The 20,743-nt window shown below is 37.3% G+C and overlaps 1 protein-coding gene across 1 annotated transcript in view; it reads left to right on the top strand.

Annotated features, from left to right (window-relative positions):
- SPIRE1 (spire type actin nucleation factor 1) overlaps positions 1-20,743 on the top strand; it is a 208,912-nt gene that overhangs the window by 119,006 nt on the left and 69,163 nt on the right. Inside the window, exons 5-6 of the mRNA XM_028089379.2 lie at positions 14,871-14,948; positions 18,871-19,035. Coding sequence (XP_027945180.2) covers positions 14,871-14,948; positions 18,871-19,035 — 243 coding nt within the window. The remainder of the gene's footprint in view (positions 1-14,870; positions 14,949-18,870; positions 19,036-20,743) is intronic.

Below are 20,743 nucleotides of genomic sequence, written 5' to 3'. Positions count from 1 at the left end.
CTAAAAATTGTGGTTTTTTTTAAAGATTTTATTTATTTATTTGACAGAGAGAGAAAGAGCACAAGTAGGCAGAGCGGCAGGCAGAGGGAGAGGGGGAAGCAGGCTATCCACTGAGCAGGGAGCCTGACGTGGGGCTCGATCCCAGGACTCTGGGATCATGACCTGAGCCGAAGACAGTCGCTTAATGGACTGAGCCACCCAGGCGCCCCTAAAAATTCTGTATTTTAAAATCTAACGGTAAAAAAAATCCCAGTAAAGAAATTCCTAATACAATATTAGTCATAAATAAACAATAAAAATAATTGAGATTTGTGAAACATTATATGCTCATGTTATTGCAGTAAGAACTCTATATTAGAAGGCATGTAAAATAGACTTTAAAGTCATAATTTGGGGGGGCACCTGGGTGGCTCAGTTGGTTAAGTGTCTGAGTATTGATTTTGGCTCACGTCATGATCTCAGAGTGGTAAGATTGAGCCCCGCTGGGTGTGGAGCCTGCCTAAGATTCTCTTTCTCCCTCCCTTTGCCCCTCCCCCCCACTTGCATGTGCATGCACTCTCTCTCTTTCTCTCTAAAAAAAAATAATAAAGTCATAATTTCTGTTGTTTAGGAGATTGTGTACTCAAAGTGATGAAAATGTTCTCTCCCCTTGCACTTTCTTGTGTCATATACATAAACAACCCAGAACTAAAGTAAAATATTCCAAACATTTTGATTTTTATGGGATAAGATGTCTAGATAGTTAAGCCATCTTGGATTTCTTCAGAGGCAGCCTCTTACAGGTGTCACTTCTGATTATCCTATTATAATGATCTTTGATCTCTTCTCAAGTGTGGTGCTTAATTCGTTTCTTATTGACATCTTAAACTCCTCTTACAAATTCTGTCTTCACTCACCATTTTGATTATGGTTTTTTATTTGCATCCTTCAGGCCTAAGCTGAAAGGACATATCCTCAAGTCTCCCCTCAATACCCTTATATATTTATCGCACTCAAACTCTTTCTTTAAAATCAGTTATCCTGTTTATTTCCTTCCTCACAGCTATCACCGTTTTCATACTCATTGGTGTCTGCCAACTAGAAGATTATCTCACCAAGGGCAGAGACCTTTATTCTCTAATTCGCTGCTGTATCCCAGTATAATAGGGCATCTGTAAATATTTGATCAGTGTTGAATGAATTAGAGAATCTGTGTTTCAGCTACTGTAGATCTTCTTTCATACCACCTATCTTGAATCTTGGTCCCTTGACACTCTTGAATTGTCTCCAGAATGCAGAGCCTCCTTCATGTTCTCACTGCTTTGTGCCTTCCCCACACAGTGGTCTGGCATCTCTTGCTTGGGCCATGGCAAAGCCTCCTGATGTTATTTCCCTTTTCATGTATGGTCTACCCACCAGTATTATGCCCCTGTGTAGAGATCTTGTTGGCTACTTGGTACTTGTAGGTGAAAGTTTAGACCCTTGACATGACATAAGGGACCATTCACAATCAGGCCCCAGTTTTACTCTCCAGGCTCTTCATTCACTGTTCACATATGCAACCTCTCCTCCAGTCCCTGAGCACCCAGGGGCTCTTTATCTACCTGAATTGCCCCTTTCCCCTCTTCTCTCACTTAGAAAATGCTTTCTTATTCTTACAGCCTAACTCAAATGTCTACTACTCTGAAATTGTTTTTCTGATTTAATTTCTTATTCTCTGTATTCATTCACAGAGTGGTCTGCTTTTGCTACTATCACTTATCATAGTACATTGTAATTACTGTTATAATAAATTATAATGAATTAGTTGCTTATGGTGCTGGAAAGAACTGGGATTAGTGCTACTTTTTAATGTTTTAGAAATAATTATGAACTACAAAAATGGATCTTGAGATAGGAGGTGAGGAGGAAATGAAAGACGTGTCTATAAACCTCAACATGGGAGAGGCAATGAGGGAACTGGGTGGTTTGGTCAAAGTTTGAGAGAACATAACAGCCATACTTAGCTGTCACAGATGCTCATGAGTGAAGAAGCACTCAATTTCAGAACTAGAATCAGTTGGCAAAATTCATTCATTTATACAACAGATATTTAATGTGTCTCCTGTGTGATAGGTACCACTGTAGTTAATAATAGCTAATATTTGCTCCATACTTACTCTGTGTTAAATTCTGTTCTAAGATTTATGTGTACATTAATTCATGGAGTTCTCACAATGAGCCATGCATTGAGTGCCATTATTGCTTCCATTTTTATTGGGGACACAGTAATGAACAAGATCAACATGGTTTCTGCCCTCACAGAAGTTACGCTCAAGCAGGAATGACAGTATAGGAGCAGCCATTCCAGCACCGTGATGAGGGCCACAGTGAGTGAATGCAGGGCCCTGTGGAAGCACCTGAGAAGAGCGCCTAACCTAGGGAAGGAAACATTTTGTTTCCTCTGCCAATACAAATAGCTACAACTGTTTTAAATTAGCATTATGCCTAAATTGATGAATCACTGAATTCTACTTCTGAAACTAATATATGTTAACTAAATCGAATTTAAATAAAGAATTTAAAGAAAATAGGGGCACCTGGGTGGCTCAGTTGGTTACACCTTGGCCGTTGGCTCAGGTCATGATCCCAGGGTCCTGGGATCAAAGCCCGCATCCGGCTCCCTGCTCCTGCTCATGCTCTCTCTCTCTCATTCACTCACTCTCTCAAATAAATAAATAAAATCTTTTTTAAAAAAAGAATTTAAAAAAATAAAATAAAAGCATTATGCCTAAACATCCAAGTCCAGGAAGCACAAAGAGTTCTAAACAAGATGAACCCAAAGAAGTCCACACCACAGCACATAGTAATTAAAACGTCAAAGGTTAAAGAGAAAATCTTAGGGGCACTTGGGTGGCTCTATCGTTAAGCATCTGCTTTCGGCTCAGGTCATGATCCCAGGATCCTGGGATGGAGCCCTGGGTCAGGCTTCCTGCTCAGTGGGAAGCCTGCTTCTCCCTCTCCTGCTCCACCTGCTTGTTTTCCCTCTCTGACTGTGTCTCTTTCTCTGTGAAAGAAAGAAATAAAATCTTAAAAAAAAAAATCTTGAAAGCAGCAAGAGAGAAACAAAAAGTTACATACAAGGGAAAACCTATAAAGCTATCAGCTGATTTTTCAGCAGAAACTGCAGGCCAGAAGAGAGTCCTCTACAACCAAGAATACTGCCAGGTTATCGTTCAGATTTGAAGGAGAGAGAAAGAGTGTCCCAGACAAACAAAAGATAAAGAAGTTTATCACCACTAAACAAGCCTTACAAGAAATGTTAAAGGAACTTCTTCAAGTGTAAAGGAAATGACCATAATTAGACATGAGAAAATTATGAATAAAAAGATGTAAAATATGGTAACATGGAGAAGGGAGTAAAAAGGGAAGAGAAGGGGGAAAATATATTCTTTCTTTTTGTTTTTCAAGAATGTGTTTGAATATAAATGACCACCAAATTAATATAGACTGCTCTTTCCTTAGGTTGGTATGTATGAGCTTCATGGTAACAAACCCAAAACCTATGGTAGATTCCCAAAAAACAAAGGAGAGAGAAAGCCAAACATAAAACTATAGAAACTCATCAGTCACAAAGACAGCAAAAGAGAAGAAGAAAGGAACAAGAAGAACTACAAAAACAACCAAAAAACTATTTAAAAATGGCAATAAGTACATACATATCAATAATTAAGTGTAAATGGCCTAATGCTCCAATCAAAAGACATAGGGAGGCAGAATAGATTAAACAAACAAACAAAAAAAGACCTATCTATATGCTGCCTACAAGAGACTAACCTCAGACCTAAAGATATGTACAGACTGAAAGTGAAGGGATGAAAAAACACCCACCGTGCAAACAAGTGAAAAGAAGCCAGGATAGCCTACATCCCAGCAATTGCACTACTGGTTATTTACCCCAAAGATACAAATGTAGTGATCTGAAGGGGCACATGCACCCCAATGTTTATAACAGCAGTGTCCACAATAGCCAAAGTATGGAAAGAACCTCGATGTCCATCAGCAGATGAATGGATAAAGAAGATGTGGTATATATATATACAATGGAATATTATGCAGCCATCAAAAAAATGAAATATTGCCCTTTGCAACGACGTGGATGGAACTAGCGGGTATTATGCTAAGTGAAATAAGTCAATCAGAGAAAGACAAGTATCATATCTCATTGATACAAGGAATTTGAGAAACAAGACGAGGATCATAGGGGAAGGAAGGGAAAAATGAAACAAGACAAAACCGGAGAGGGAGACAAACCATAAGAGACTCTTAGTCTCAGGAAACAAACAGGGTTGTTGGAGTGGAGGGGGGTGAGAGGGATGGGGTGGCTGGGTGATAGCTATATGTGACTTTGTTTTAAACCTTGTCATTCAAATTCTTCTGAATGGTTAAATCTTACCCTAAATTTAATAAAAATCCTGTGATGAGAGGATGATCTCCAGATGCCTAGATTGAAGCCAGTTTATCTTTAGCTGCTAATATTTGACGAGTTACTGGAATTATGGGGTAAGAAGATGAATTGGAAATAAGCATAGCTCATTATAAATCTTCACAATGTTATATGAGTGTTTTTACACTACATAATCAACAACTACTACTATGATGCTTCATTAAGTGTCCTATTATTAGTCCTATATAAGAAATCAGAATTTCATGATGAAATCTTTGAGCTCAGTTTATCTTAGATAAGACTATTACCAAATATTGTACTTAAAGTGGAATATTATGCACACACACACACATATATATATGTAAAGTATCTTGTTGCTAGGGAAAAAACAATGTTTTTGGAATTGACTGCACTGTTATTAAATATTTTTTTATCTTTCTAAAAAAGTCAAATAATCACATTTTTTACCTGCAATTGGTTGGAAAAAGTCAAATGTAAATATTTCCCACCCACCATCTCCTATCAGCCAATAATCAGATCCACCTGTGTCATACCATTGCCAATGACCACATTCAGTTAAACTAAGGCATCTGCATGTGACATGACTTCCGACTATACTCTGCTGGACTACATTCACAAAGATAAAGCCACAAGACCTCTGTCTCATTCACATATTGAAGTGTATTTTCATCAGCTTTCTCATATTCTCTGCCTTTCATTCTCCTCATGCCTGCTCGCAACACTTCCAATAATAAAACTGTACCATTTAAGTTAGCTGGAAATTCCACCCTACAGCTAAAAAGGACTTATGTTCTTCCAAGTGGTGAACATATCCTGTTTTGAAAGAAAGGATTACCACCAGATGTCTGTTTGTAAGGTTGCCATTTGTTCATTTTAATGAGATTATCCATCATTAACTTTTCAGGGCCCTTGTCAATGTCTTGTCAATTGATTTATTATTTTGTAAGTGTTAATAAATGTGCAAAGCACTCACCTCATCAAAAATAATTAAATTACCCTCTCTGCCCTGGGTATCTTTGCTCTTATCACTGCTCTCCCTGCTTAAAATGTTGCAGAAGAATCTTTACTTGTCCTGTAAATTCTTCAATTTAATTAACCTTATTTTAACAAAAAAAAAATTAACATGGTTCACACACTCCAGGAGTACTGTTTCTCCAAAAATAGTAAATTATACCCTTCTGCTTCCGCCTCCTAGCCACACAGTCCCTGTCCCACAGACAATAAATACTGAATTTCTTCTTTGTCCTTATGGAGATATTTTATCCATAACTAACAAAAATACAGTATTTTTTCTTCCTTTTTTATGCTGTTCTGAACTTTCCTTTTTTCATTTAATATATTGTGGAGATCATATCTGTACATAGTGTTTATATCTTTTATGTCTTCATAATATTCTGTTGTGTGAATATATTGTGATTGATATACTGTGATTGATTTAATCAGCCCTTTATTGATAAATACTAGATTACTTCCAATTTTTTGCTATTACAAATAATGCTGCAATGGATAGTTCTAAAGGTGTTTTTCATGTATGTAGGAAAATTAGAATTGTTATTTCAAAGGAAGTGTGCATTTATAATTTTCATGAAGTATAAAATTGTCTTCAATAGAGTTTTACCAATTCATACTCTCCTTAGCATTGTGTAAGAGTGTCTGTTTTCCTACACAATGTGTTTTCTAAGTGATAGGTGAAAATTTGTATTCCATAGTTTTACTTTACATTTTCCTTATTATTATGAATGAATGAGATTGGGTACCTTGTCATATGCTTAAGAGACATTTGTAATTATCAGTTGCCCAATTCATATCCTTTGCCCATTTTCCTAATGTAGTATTAGTCTTCCCTTGTTGATTTGTATTTTTTTTTAAGATTTTATATATTTATTTGAAAGAGAGTGAGCAAGAGACAGAGAGAGTGCATGAATGCACAAGCAGGGAAGGGGGAGAAGGAGAGGGAGAAGAAGACTCCCTGCTGAGCAGGGAGCCCTACGAAGATGTGGGGCTGGATTTCAAGACCCTGGGATCATGACCTGAGCCGAAGGCAGACGCCTAACTGACTGAGCCCCCCAGGCACTCCTTGATTTGTATTTCTTAAGAAAATAGCTTTTTGTGATATAATTTGCAGATATTGTCTGATATTTTAATGACCATTTTATGCTTATCACTGCATTTCTTTAAGTGTGAAGAGTTGATGAGTATGAAAACTGAAAGGGTGATCATGTATAGGGAGATACTGTGAGTCTAGCTACTTGGGGCAGATGGTCATTAAATCCTCAGCCTATGTGTGTGCATGTGTGTGTGTTAACAAAAATATTGGAATGTAGGAATGATACTCCTTTCACAGAACCTAGAAATGAATTTCCTTCATTTTGATGACTTTGTGTATAGCTTTTCCAATTTCTTCAGAAATTCAGTTTTACAGAAATTATCAACTTATGGTTTAGTATCTTAACATTTTACATTTTTTCATTAAGTAAAATGCTGACTTTCTCTCATTTTGTTGTAGTTATATTCTCCCTATCATACCCCTCGGGGAGAAGAATATGTTACATTCTTAAGAAAGTGCCATAAAACTTGATGAAAATATAAATCATATTCTTTAGTAATTATCCATTAACTCTTTAATATACATAGGAGATTTCCAGTTATTAGGACTGCCATAATTCCCTGGGAGTTTTTTATACCCTAATTTTCAAAATACTACTTTTGGGCTGGTAAATAGATAAAATCCCTTTTCTTGCTTTTCTCTGTGGTAAAAATATCTCAGAAGGGACATCATGGCTCTTAATCTTTGTGGCTGATATATATGTTCTATTTATTATAGGCAACATTTATATTTTGTCACTTGGGAAATGAATTTAATAGTAATTTATTTGAAAGCATATTAGCATATATTGAGTAAAAAAAGGTTTAAGGAATTACTAAAACATATTCCTTTTTACACTTTTAAAAGTTTCTAACTGAAAACATGTACTCAGTACATAGAGGAATATTAATAAATGATAAATAGTTTTAAGTGGTTAACAGTATGGAGGAAAATGGTCATTATGGGAATGCTGTTATTAACATATTCATGAATATATATATATATTTTTAAATTTTATATATTTACTTGGCAGAGAGAGAGCAAGCACAAGCAGGGAGAATGGCAGGCCGAGGGAGAGGGAGAAGCAGGCTCCCCACTGAGCAGGGAACCCAATGTGGGGCTTGATCCCAGGACCCTGGGATCATGACCTGAGCTGAAGGCAGATGCTTAACCGACTGAGCCACCCAGGCACCTCCATGAATATATTTATAAGGCTGGGCATTTATATGTGAGCTGATGATGAATCTACACAATTGAATTAAAATTATTCTTTGAGCATTTGATATACTTGTGATTCACAGAGTAGATTTTATTTGTTTATTTTTTTAAGATGCCAGAAACAGAAAGTGTTGGCATGGAGCAGTTCTAATTGCTAGTTTGAGAATGGTTATGTCAGAAATGCAGAGAGTTAATTGCCATGTGGGTGCTCACTTAGAATTTTCTCACCATATTCCAAGCACAAGTTGGCATCTGCTTTTACATTTGTACACGCAAAATAATTTATTTAGAAGTTAGAATATAATTGACAGAAGCTTGCCACTAAAGTTAGAAAAATATGTAATTTACTTTCAAATTACTCATTTATTTTTTCTGCTAACTAGAAAACCTGAGATTTCTAGTTGCACATTTGCTCAGGCTTGTTCAATTATAGTATTCCCAGATTCTCGGCTATTTTATTTGATTTATTTGTGTGTCAAGATTTTGATTTCATGAAGAGACTAGAGAAAGGTCTCATTTGGTAAAAGAATAAAATGTTTTTGTGGCAGAGTAAAAGTGTTCACAATCAAATCCTTACAGATATTTATTGGCTTATAATAACTAATACTTAATAATGCTTAACATGAGCCAGGCTGCATTCAGTATTTCTTCTGTATTTTATGCAACATTAACAAAATCCAAAAGGGGTTATTACTATCTGCATTTTATAGATGGGAAAACAAGCCGAGGATTAGAGCAATTAAATGACTTGTGTAAAGTCACACAGCTAGGAAGTGTCTGAACTACAGTTTCTGCTACTGTTCAGAAGAATAAAGAAACGTGAAATTCTTGGACTGTTCATTTAAACTATCTTTAGTATTATAAAGAGTGGATAGTTTTTCTTAGTAGCAGGGAGTTAGGGATCTTATCACAGCCCAAAGGTAAAGGTAGAGATGCGTAAAGGTGTAACAGTGAGACCATCTGGACTACATTTAGTTAGGGATGTGTTGGAGAACAGTAAAATTTAAGGTTGGGTGGGAAAGGGACCATATGCTTCTCATATTATTCTACCAGAGTACTCCTAAGACACAGAAGCATGAACTCATATTTCTGGACCAAGAAGACATATTAAATCATCACTCTTTCAGTTGCAAATAACAGAAATCCACTCAAATTAGCATGGGTAGAGTGGGTAGAAGATTTACTGGCTCACATAAATGGGAAGTCTAAGGGTATGCACAGCTGGATCCAGTGTCTCAAAACCTGTAATCAGGGCTGGCTTTCTCTCTCTCACTCCCCAGAATGGGCTTTTACTAAAAGGCAGGTAAGATGACAGTCTGTAGCTTAAACCTCACATTCTCTCAGTTCAGTATCTCCAAAAGAAAGTCTTTTCTCTTAATTGGGGCAAAAATATCTTGAGGAAAATTCAGTCATGTATCTGTTCAAGAACCAGTCACTGTGGCCAGGAAAATGGGCCCCACTGGCTGGGGAGGCTGTGTGTTCACCCTTGTGAGTGGGCAGTTAGGTGTGCCGGGCTTGGGGTTAGCCCTACTCAAACCGTAGGGTTGTGTTCCCCAGTGGAAAGAAGGAAGGGGGAAAAGGTTCCTAGAAAAAACAGCAGATGCCCACTGAGGCATATACTGTTTAGTGCAAGTCAAAATGTCTTTGAGGTCATGCATTTTACCTTTAAAATCCACGTAAATTTTGTTTTATATGTCTGCATCTGTTACAAATATTTTAAAAACTTAATTCCATGTGTGGATTGAGTTCCTGCAGGAAATGGATTCTGAGGGGTAAAATTTGAGTTCAGGAGGTCTTATTGGGAATGCTTTGGGGAACACCTGTTAGGGGGTGAAGGGAAAGCTGAACTATGATGCCGGTATAGCAGGCCTCAGCCAATCCCACAGAGAGCTCAGAAGTTGAGATGGCCCTTCAGAGTTGTCCCAAGGGAGGCAAGGGGGCCTGACCTTTGTACTTCCACACAGACCAATGACTGGGTGTGGGCTACCCCAGAGATGGGGCATACCCATGACAAGGCAGCTCCTTGCCTGCACGCTAAGTGCAGCTCCTGGAGCAGGATTAGGCTATGAGCCTTTGGCAGACAACACCTCCAGCAGCCAGTGGAAGAGAGTACTTCATTCCTGAAGGGGGTGCGGGGTGTGCACCTGGGCAGCTGACCACAACCTTCATCACATTATCTGTGAGTAACATATGTCATTATAAATGCTCCCTGGCATATCGCTGTAGTGTTTGACCAGAGGTCCCCAGAAGTACAGGTACCCAGTTTGAAGGCCCCAGGAGAGACAGTCGGGAACCCATTGTAGGGGAGTGAAGAGATAAACCAAATGAGGAGGAAACTGGAGCAGAAAGAACAGTTGAGAGACTTGCTGTAATCAACTTTAGTAGTAGCAGTAAGAATCAAAAAAAGATAAATATTTTCATCTTGCCAAAGACCGCCCATCTTCTACTGTATCCATACTGTTTTGCTTTCTCTTGTTTGGATCCTAGAAGGGCTAGAGACCATTGGAAATTTAAAAAAAAAATTATATATATATAATATGTATATATATATATTATATATATATATATATATATATATAGGCTTGTAAAAATGAGCCTCTCCTACATGTTTTCAGCTTTTTTCATTATCTTTTGGTTTATAGATCCTTGGTAAACAATATAGTGCTTGTCGTGGAATCAGCCTTAAGCTGACAGGGGAAATACGACAGAAAAAATTTACTGCAGTTTGGGGCTCTTTGTGCTCTTGGTTACAGATGGGGAAGGTGTGTTGTTATGGTGTTGGCACATGTATACATACTTGATCCTCTCAGGCATAAAGGTTTCAAACCAATTTATTTTGATGCTGACTGAATCTTACTGACCTGTTTAGTATTATTATTACTTCATTTCTTCTGTGTGGTATTAGGCTTATTAATTTTTCTTTTTAATTTATTTATTTTATTATTTTATCATCTGTTGACTGAATGAGACACTTAAATGTAATGTGAGCTTGGGTTACATATTTATTTCCCTGAACTAGAGAGCATATTTTTCTCTGTGGCATAAATAGAGGTTTTCTTCTCCACCCCTCCAGTGGATTCTGAGTTTAGAGAAAAAAATTCAGGTTTTCCTCTGAATAATTTTCCCTTTCATTGGGCTTCTTATTAAAGTTGACTTGAGGGCGCCTGGGTGGCTCAGTTGGTTAAGCGACTGCCTTCAGCTCAGGTCATGATCCTGGAGTCCCGGGATCGAGTCCCACATCGGGCTCCCTGCTCAGCGGGGAGTCTGCTTCTCCCTCTGACCCTCCCCCCCTCATGTGCTCTCCCTCTCTCATTCTCGCTCTCTCAAATAAATAAATAAAATCTTTAAAAGAAAAGAATTCCTTTCTCTTAAAAAAATAAATAAGTAAATAAAGTTGACTTGAGGGGTGCCTGGGTGGCTCGGTCGGTTGGGCATCTGCCTTCCGCTCCGGTTTTGGTCCCGGCGTCCTGGGGTCAAGTCCCACATCGGGCTCTGTGCTCAGCGGGGAGCCTGCTTCTCCCTCTCCCACTGCCTGCCTGTCTGCCTGCTTGTGCTCTCTCTCTCCCTCTGTCAAATGAATAGATGGAATCTTTAAGAAAAAAAAAGTTGATAAGAACTGTTGAGGAGATTTAAGAGTTGGACTGTTCTTGGCTGAAAGATTTTAATTCACTTATTCAATAAATACTTACCAAGCACCTACCAAGTGCAAGGCATACTTTTAGAGATTTGAGGAGCCCATCACTGAACAAAATACTTCCTTATGAAGCTTAAAATCTGGCAACGAGAGGCAGGCAGTAAACATATTAAGTAAGTCATATACACTGTCAGAAGGAGGATGCTTTCTGGGAAAAGGCATAGACTAGGGGAATTGCTAGGGACAGAGCGTGGAGCTTGGGATTTGTATAGGATAGTTAAGGTAGGTCCCATTGAGAAGGTGACATTTGAGCAAAAATGATGTATGGGAATTAGCTATGTGGATATGTGGGGTAAAGCGTTCTGGCAAGAGGGAACAGCCAATGCAAATGCCCTAAGACTGGAGTGGGAAGAAATAGAGATGAAGTACTTATTCTCAGCTCTTGGTTTTTTGGGTTGGGGAGGGAGGAGCCCATAGCATATCATAGGCTATGATAGAGACGTCATAGCCTGATAGAGTGCCTGGGTGCCCAGAGGGAGTTCACCTCCTTAATCTCTTTTCTTTCACTATTTTAATTACAAAAATCTAGAACGAACACTCTTCTGGTCAATAGAATAATATATACCTTAAGCCATTAATTGTTTTTGGGATAGAGCCTGGATTACAGTCTTCATAGGAACAAAAATGTGTGTGTGCCTCTCCTTTTGGTCTCCTCTCTGCTCAGCTCTGAATTCAAAATATGAATACTTGATGAAGATTGTGGACTTGAGTTGAAAACTGTGGCTTTAAATCATCAGAGATTTTTTAAATGACAACTAATAATCCCTAGCAAAAAAAATTAGGTATTTTGAATATCAGAAATATTGTTTATACCAGGACATCTGGTATGTCTTTAGACACAGAAAAACGAAGAATCCTGATTTTAGTAATAAGGATTATTACTCAGATTTTGACATAATGTTGTAAGAGATATTAAGTGCCCATTATCTGCAAAGCCCAGTTACAATTTATAAACTGTTCTTTTTTCTTGTGTAATATCAATTCATAAATACTAATTTTAGCAAAAGTAAAGTACAACTTTATCCAGCTGTTTTCTAAGACTTTTCTAAGCCATTGGGGTCAGCAACAGGACTCTTAGGTTCCCAATAGGACCATTCATCTGGTGTCCCTTCCGCACATCTTACCTCATGTCTGAGACCTTGATGCCACTTTTACCTACTTCACTCTGCTCCATCCCACCTGCGGGGAGACTGCAGCCATGTCATTTAGTTTTTGGGAGCCTCAGTTGTGAGTCCAACCGTAACAAGAGTTGTGCTTGGGGCCAAATATTGGCTGCTTGAAGCCTTAGCCCTTGTTAGCTCTCATTATTTCCCCACAGCCTGCTGCAGCCAAGAGCAGTAGCCAAGACCATTGGAAAAGAGCAAGGCTCTGGATGAGGATTCAGGCGTGGGGCTGGGGCAGTACAGAGAATTCAGACATACATGTTTTTGGAGGTGCTTTTCCCCAGGGGCTGTAAATGCAAGGTTCTGCTATATTTAACTGATTATATTTTAAATACAACAGCATCGTGAGGAAGATACTAATACCTTCCTCTTAAAGGTGGAGAAACATGGGCCCAAAGATGGTAATGTAGCATGACTCGGGTAGCAAGTGTCTTACTACATAATCTCAAACAAGAAACCTGACTTTGTTTTAAAATAGGGTTTCCAAAATGTTAAAAAATAAATAAACAAATAAATAAATAAAATACGGTTTCCCCTGCTTTCCAAAAGTTCACATTATGCCACTTCACCTTTACAGAAAACCTACATTATGAAAGACCTACATTAGGATGGTAATGGCTTTTTCCTTAAAAGCACAATTTCTTTGGATTTCTTTCAGCTAGCAAAACACAGTGTAGGTGCTAGTGTCGGTCTTCAGTTAAAGTGAAGTGGCTCACATGAACCTTCAGAAATCAGAAGTTACCTGTCATTATGGAAACACATTCTGAAACAAGTAAAAGTACTCCCCCCCCCAATAATTTCTTTCTTAGCAAGAGAAGAAATAATGCATTATTTATACCATTTTCTTCAAATGTTCAGAGTAATTTTATTCTTCATATATTAATACTCCTATACACTATTAAGTACAAAAATAAACAGGTGGTGTTATTCTCATTTTGTGGAAGGTCAGTCTCAGATGTTGAGAAGCCAAAAATAAATGGTTTAGAAATGTTTTCTGTTAAGTATTCATTATTTTCATGTAAAATAAACTAGGTTTCATACAGTACATTTAAACTCAGTCCACATACATTCAGGAAAATAGGCTCAACGAAAAGTAAAATATACTAGAGTTGATTTATTGTGAGTAGGAATGGAATAACGCAAACTGGTAATTAATAGGTGAATAGATGTTTTACTTATCAAGATTTTCTTAAAATTGCAAATGTTGGATTACTGCAGTTTCATGGGGTGTAACATTGTGTGCCAACTATACTCAATTAAAAAAATTAAAAAAATAAGCAAAAAAGGGTCCAAACTTGCAGTTCTAAGATGAATAAGTTCTGGAGACTTAACGTACAGCACGTTGACTGTAGTTAACAATATTGTCTTACATGCTGGAAAGTTGCTGAAAGTAGATCTGAAAGGTTCTCACCACATACACAATAAGGTAATTATATGAGGTGGTGGAGGTGGTAATTTACCTTATTGCACTAACGATTTTTGTGATATACACATGTATCAAATAATAAAACATTTTATATATTGAAATTTATTCATGAAATTATTTGACAAATATATATGGAGCATGAAAAGTGCCAGTGCTTATTTTAGCCCCTGAGAATAGACTTTTGCTTCATGCAACCTAGGGGGAAGGCATAAACAAATGTAGAATTACAGTGTAATAAGGGCTACAGAGGAAGGTGTACGGTGCTATATGCCATTGTATAGTAGGAAGATTTGGCTTTGGAAGAGGGGGAAGGAAAGGCTTTCCTGAAGAATTGGTGATTCTGTTGAGCCCAGTATCTGAAGGAAGAGCAGAAGTAGGAATGAAAGAGACCAGACCTGGGGATGAGGAGAGGAGAGTATCCAGGGCAAGACCACATCAGAAATCAGGCAAAAATTAGATAGTGTTTAAATTAAGAGATCTGCAGGGGAGATAAAAAGAAGAGGGCTTAGGTTATATGGAGAAAGTAATATCTTTGAAATTTAATGGTGGATTGAATATGGAGGTTGAGGGAGAGGGCAGTGTCACTACAGCTTAGGGGTACAAGTTAATGTGGTGACAAAGTTAGCCACAAGGCCTAGAAGGAAATTAGGATGATCAATCTCAGTTCATCCCTCTGTAGTATTGTATTTATTCTAGCCTACCATTGACTGAAATCTACAGAGAAGTAGATTCTGTACTGTTTCAGTAACACTTCTGTATATACTTTGTCTGAAGGTATCTGTTAGAAATTTTAATTTGAGAAGGTGGCTTAATGAAATTTTTATACCTAAATGTTTTCTTTTTATTTTAATTGGTAGAATCTTAAGAAGATTCAAGAAATGGAAAAAAGTGATGAATCTAACACAGACCTGGAAGAGCTGAAAAACGCTGACTGGGTAAGGTAGTTGGACATTCTCTGTTCTGCTTAGTGTCGAAGACATAGTGTAATGTGTTTTTTTGGGTATTGTTTTGTTTTTTAAAAGATTTATTTATTTATTTTGGAGAGAGAAAGAGTGCATGAGTGGGCAGGGAGGGGCAGAGGGACAGAGGGACAGAGAGGGGAAGCAGACTCTCCACTCAACAGGAAGCCCAACGCAGGGCTTGATCTCAGGACCCAGAGATCATGACTTGAGCCGAAACCAAGAGTCGGACACTTAACTGACTGAGCTACCCAGGTGCCCCATAGTGTAATGTTTTTTAAAATGCTTGTTATTGGGGCACGTGGGTGGCTCAGTTGGTTGAGTGTCTGCCTTCAGCTTGGGTCATGATCCCTGGGTCCTGGGATTGAGCCCCTCATCGGGCTCCCTGCTCACTGGGGAGCCTGCTTCTCCCTCTGCCCCTCCCCCTGCTCATGCTCCCTCTCTTCCTCACTCTCTTGCTCTCAAATAAATAAATAAAATATTTTTAAAATAAAATAAAATGCTTGTTACTAAGGGCTGTAATACGAATTGATATTGTATGAATTTGAATGTCTAGTCTTATATTTGAGGAAATATCTATTCCCCATTTTACAAAACTAACTGGTTTTATTAAAGCTACCCCCAATGTCTTCTGAGAATTTAGGTATTTTAAAATGTTGACCTTTTTAATTATATTACTACTTTAGCATACTCATAAGTCAAAATATAAGCTCTGTTTCAGGATAAGGTGTGAAACTATAATGTAGTACATTCATTTATCCGATGAATAGTTACTGGATTAGTGTTCTGGGGATGCAAAATGAATAATACAGGATCTCTGCCCTCATAAAACAGAAGACAGACTTTTAGCACAGATGATTGCAGTATATTTATGCGACACACTTTAAGTAGCCAGTTTTTCTGGCATGATTCTAGATCCTTGTGAAACCAAGAGTCCCTGCCCTCATATATGACTTAGAGTTGGGTGGGCATGACAGCGTTGAGGACAGGAGAGTCAGTGTCATGAAATTAGACTGAGGTATGTTCAGATGTCAATGGGAAGGCACATTTCAGGATTCTGACTTTTCAGGTTAAGGAAATAATGGTTAAATAATGACATCATTAAATGAGAGACTAGGAATAGAAGCAGATTTGGGGGATATGAACAAGTTGCTTTTGACCATATTAGATTTTAACTGTTTGTTTAATTCTTTTCTAACAGCTTTATTAAAGTATAATCAGCATGCAATAAGTTGCACATATTTAAAAGGCACAATTTGATAAGTTTTGACATGTACACACAACATACATACCCATGAAACCCATGAAACTCCTTTCTTCTAGGCAATCAGTGACCTGCTTTCTCTCACTATAGATTAGTTTTCATTTTCTAAAATTTTATATAAATGTAATCATATAGTATGTACCATTTTTTGCTTGGCTTCTTCCATTCAGCGTAATTCTTTTGAGATTTCATCCATGTTGTTGCCTGTATCAATAGTTTAATGTTTTTATTACTAGTAGTAGTCCATTCCATTGTATGGATCTACATGTGTTGATGTATGAATGTAAATATTCTTAATTTATTGATGATATCTTTACTGAGATATTTGGAATGATATTAATCTGGAAAATTTAAGAGTAGGGTTAAAAAACAAGTAGGCTGTAATATCTTATAAGTGAGTATTGTCATTTTAGAATAATACTGATTATCAAGTTTCCTTTGTATAGAATACTCTGGCAGTCTTTTTCCAGGTATATTTCATCTTGGCTAATACATTTTTAACTTTTTTTCTTAGACATGGAAACCAGATAAATAACTCCAGGTGGTCAGAATTTAGCAAACAGTTAATATAAACTTGAACTAAAAATTTAATTTATTGCCTTAAGGCAAGCTCTTTTAAAAACTAGTAGGATCACTGACAAGAGATGCACTAACTGCATGGAGGCTTCCATTTGCCTAGATCACCAGTCTGTTTCTTGTAAGACCATTACAATGAATTATTTAGAAATATTAGAAAGAAATGAGTAAAGAATGAGGAATAGAATGAGGGAGAATTAGGATATTTTTAATGGCAGGATCTAAACATCTCAGGATCTCCCTGGTGGAATATGAGGTAAATAAAATCTCTGGGAATACATACAATGACAGTTGTATATTATTTTATATGCCTACTATGACTTTAATTTCTGAATTAGATTTCTGAAAATTTTTGCCAAATGATAATATATAAAGAACTGGCTATATAAAAGGTCTGTTTGAATCCTTGCATAATTATAGCAAAATCTTCAAATGTGAGTAATTATCCTCTAATTTATCTTTTTGGAGAATTCAAGGTTTCACATATGTCAGTTTTTTCTTAAAGCGTGGGGAGGTCAAGAAAAGAGACAGAATTTTAAAGGATGAGATGATATTTGAACTGGATCTTAAAGAAATGAGTATAAGAGAATTTGGGACAAGAGCATTCTCAAAAGAAAAATCTAAATATTTTAGGAATATTGTATTAGAGTAATTTTAATGGCAGAATCTAAGAATCTGTTTAAATAGGAATATTTTAGAAGGTATTCTAATGGATATATACCACAGTAGTAAGTGCGTCAAATCCTCTGTGGAATAAGAAATGGCATACATGTTTTTAAAATCATAAATTGTTTTTGAAGACATTTTTGAGAAATTTAATCCAGAGTTATCTTATGTAGATAATTCTTAGGAAATACATCACTTTTTTTAAAGTTTTTTTTATTTATTTAAGTAATCTCTACACCCAACATGGGGCTTAAACTCACAACCCTGAGATCAAGAGTCCCATGCTCTTCTGACTGAACCATCCAGACACCCTTATCACTTGGTTTTTAATAAATATATTTAAGTAGCTATTTGAGCCGCTTATTAATTTCAACAAACTAAAGTGTTTCAGTTAGATATCATAATGATTTACTTTTCACAGAAGTAGAGACTACATCTTAGCTTTTAGGCAGAAAAATAAAAGGATTAATGTATAATAATAGTAATAATAATAACATACATATTTGATGTGTCTTATATTATTATAAGAACTTCATATATATCTCATTTTCTTGAAGGGCCAACAAGGCAACTCACCATTATTTGTTAAGAAAATGGATATTAAATAATTTGTGCAAAGATAGTGATAACATAAAAATGATCACTTTTGAGCATTTTCCGTGTACAGAACACTGTATACCAGTTCTGGCCATCTCAGCAAGTTATGAAGTACCATTTTCTTTTATTGATGAGGAATCCAGGGTTCAGAAAGGTGAAGCAACTTGCTGGATGTCAGGTAGCTAATAGGTGGTTTTATCAATTAGCTGTGGTCACAGTAATGCTGACTAACCAACCACTACAGAATCATAGTCGCGTAAAGCAGTACATTTATTTAGGTTATGAGTGTACAGATCAGTTGTGGTAGCTCCACTCTATGTATGTCTCATCCTTCTCCTGGGCAGCCTGTCAGTCCAGGCATGAGGTTCTCATGGCAATAATAGAAGCACCAGTGACAAGCCCATTGTGCATTTGCTTTTGCAGCCTTTGGTCACATCATTTCAACTACTGTTTCAGTGGCCAAGCAAATCACATAGGCAAATCCAGTATTAGGGTGTGGGACATACATTCCTCTTTAGTGAGCAAAATCACGTAACAGGACTGAGCCCATTAATGCAGCCTTCCACAGTAGGTGAGTAGGGTTTACACTCAGGTGACTCAGCACTTAGAGCTTATGAATCTTGACTGGCTTTCTTTCCACATTTTAATATCCTTAAACCTAATTTTAAAAAGTGGTTTTGTTCGGCTTACTCAGTGTTTTGCAAACCAAGCTCTTCATTTTTTCTCTCTGACTAGCTATCTAGAGGAAACTGGTAAATTTATTCATGAACATCTCTCCACCCTTGGTTCTTTTAGGCTCGATTCTGGGTTCAGGTGATGAGGGATTTGCGGAATGGAGTAAAACTTAAGAAGGTCCAAGAGCGGCAGTACAACCCTTTGCCCATTGAATATCAGCTCACCCCTTATGAGATGCTAATGGACGATATTCGATCCAAAAGATACACTTTGCGAAAAGTAATGGTAAGTAACAAAGAAAACTATTAACAGACTGAAACGGTTATTCTTCAGTAATCTTATTTGTTGAAAATGTTCTTCTCAGTATTACATTTTCAAAATCATTTCTTCCTGTAGAAGTAATACATTGTCATTACAGAAAATTTGAAAAATACAGTAAGCTCAAAGAAGCAAAGTGACAAATGGGTAATTTCACAACCCAGAGAGATATTTTGTTAGCATGCTGATGTATAACTTTCAGTCTTTTTTTTTAAGATTTCTTTATTTATTTTAGGGAAAGAGAGAGCAGGCGAGCAGGGGGAGGGGCAGAGGGAAAGAGACTCTCAAGCGGACTCCCCGCTAAGCACAGAGCCTGACACGGGCTCAGTCTCATGACCCTATAATCATGATCTGAGCAAAAATCAAGAGTTGGATGCTTAACCAACTGAGCTACCCGGGCACCCCCAATCTTTTTTCTATACATTTTATTTGGACAAAATGGATTAATATTGAACACTTTGTTTTGTGACCAGTTATTTTCACTTAACATAGTATATGAACATTTTTCCGTGTCGTCATGTATTCAAAATCATCATTTCTAAATGACTGCCTCATTTATCGCTTTGTGGCTATGCCAGAGTTTATTAAACCATCAACTTGTATAAGGTTTTGTAAGCAGCCTATTTTATGTATCCTTGCATTTAAATCTTCTTGAATAGCAACGGTGAAATCTTTGAGTTAGGTTCTTAGAAGTGGAATCCTCACAGTGCTATGTCTGAAATACATCCTGAACATGACTACTTCTCACCACCGCCACTTCAGATGCTCTGTGTTCTCAGCCACCGTCTCTCGCTCACACTATTACAGTGGCCTCTAAGTGACCTTCCTGCTTTCATTCTTGCCCCTTTTAGTCAAGTTTCCCCCAAAATAGCCAGAATAAATCTCTTAAGGTAAAAATATGATGATGTCATTGCCCTGCTCAGAACCTTCCACTGTTCTCCATCACACTTGGAACAAACTTCACATCCCTACCTTGGCCTGCAGAGCCCCACGGAGTCTGATACAGGTTACCTTTCAGAATTCACCTCCTATAACCCTTCCTGGTTGATTTCCCCTCCTTAGCCATGCTGGTGTCTGTTGCTGTCACGTGCTCCTGCAACTGAGCATTCGCCGCCCCTTTTCCTGGAACTCTCTTTTCCCACACATCTACGTAACTTGCCTTATCACTTGTCAGGTCTCTGCTCAAGTGTCCCCTCATAAAGCCTTCTCCACTTCTCTACCCACATGTTTCAGTAGTTCACATTGCCATGTATTTTCAGATTCACTCTCTTATCTCTCTTACCATTATAGGGACTTAGTTCTTTCACTGTTATATCCCCTGTGATTAGTGCATGTGCCTGACACACAGCCAGTTGCTGAATACTGTACCCAACAAATAGTTTTGGGATGAATGAATGAATTATACCCACTTTTTAAAGAAAATTTAATTAGTTATTTTATATGGAAGATTCTTATGAAACATATGGCTTAGTTTTAAAGTACATTTAAGTAGGGCGCCTGGCTGGCTCGGTCTGAAGAGCATGTGACTCTTGATCTTGGGGTCAGGGATTTGAGCCCCAATTGGGTATAGAGATTACTTAAATAAATAAACTTAAAAAAATAAAATAGATTGAAGTAGCTCTTTGTTAATTTTAATAAGCTGCAATATTACAGCTCTAAGTATCATGTTGATTTA

This window comes from Eumetopias jubatus, unplaced genomic scaffold (assembly GCF_037043125.1).
Source record: "Eumetopias jubatus isolate StellerSeaLion01/CBP00866 unplaced genomic scaffold, mEumJub1_p1.0 scaffold_16, whole genome shotgun sequence".
Taxonomy (NCBI): Eukaryota; Metazoa; Chordata; class Mammalia; order Carnivora; family Otariidae; genus Eumetopias; species Eumetopias jubatus.
This window is presented reverse-complemented; position numbering and strand designations above follow the sequence as displayed.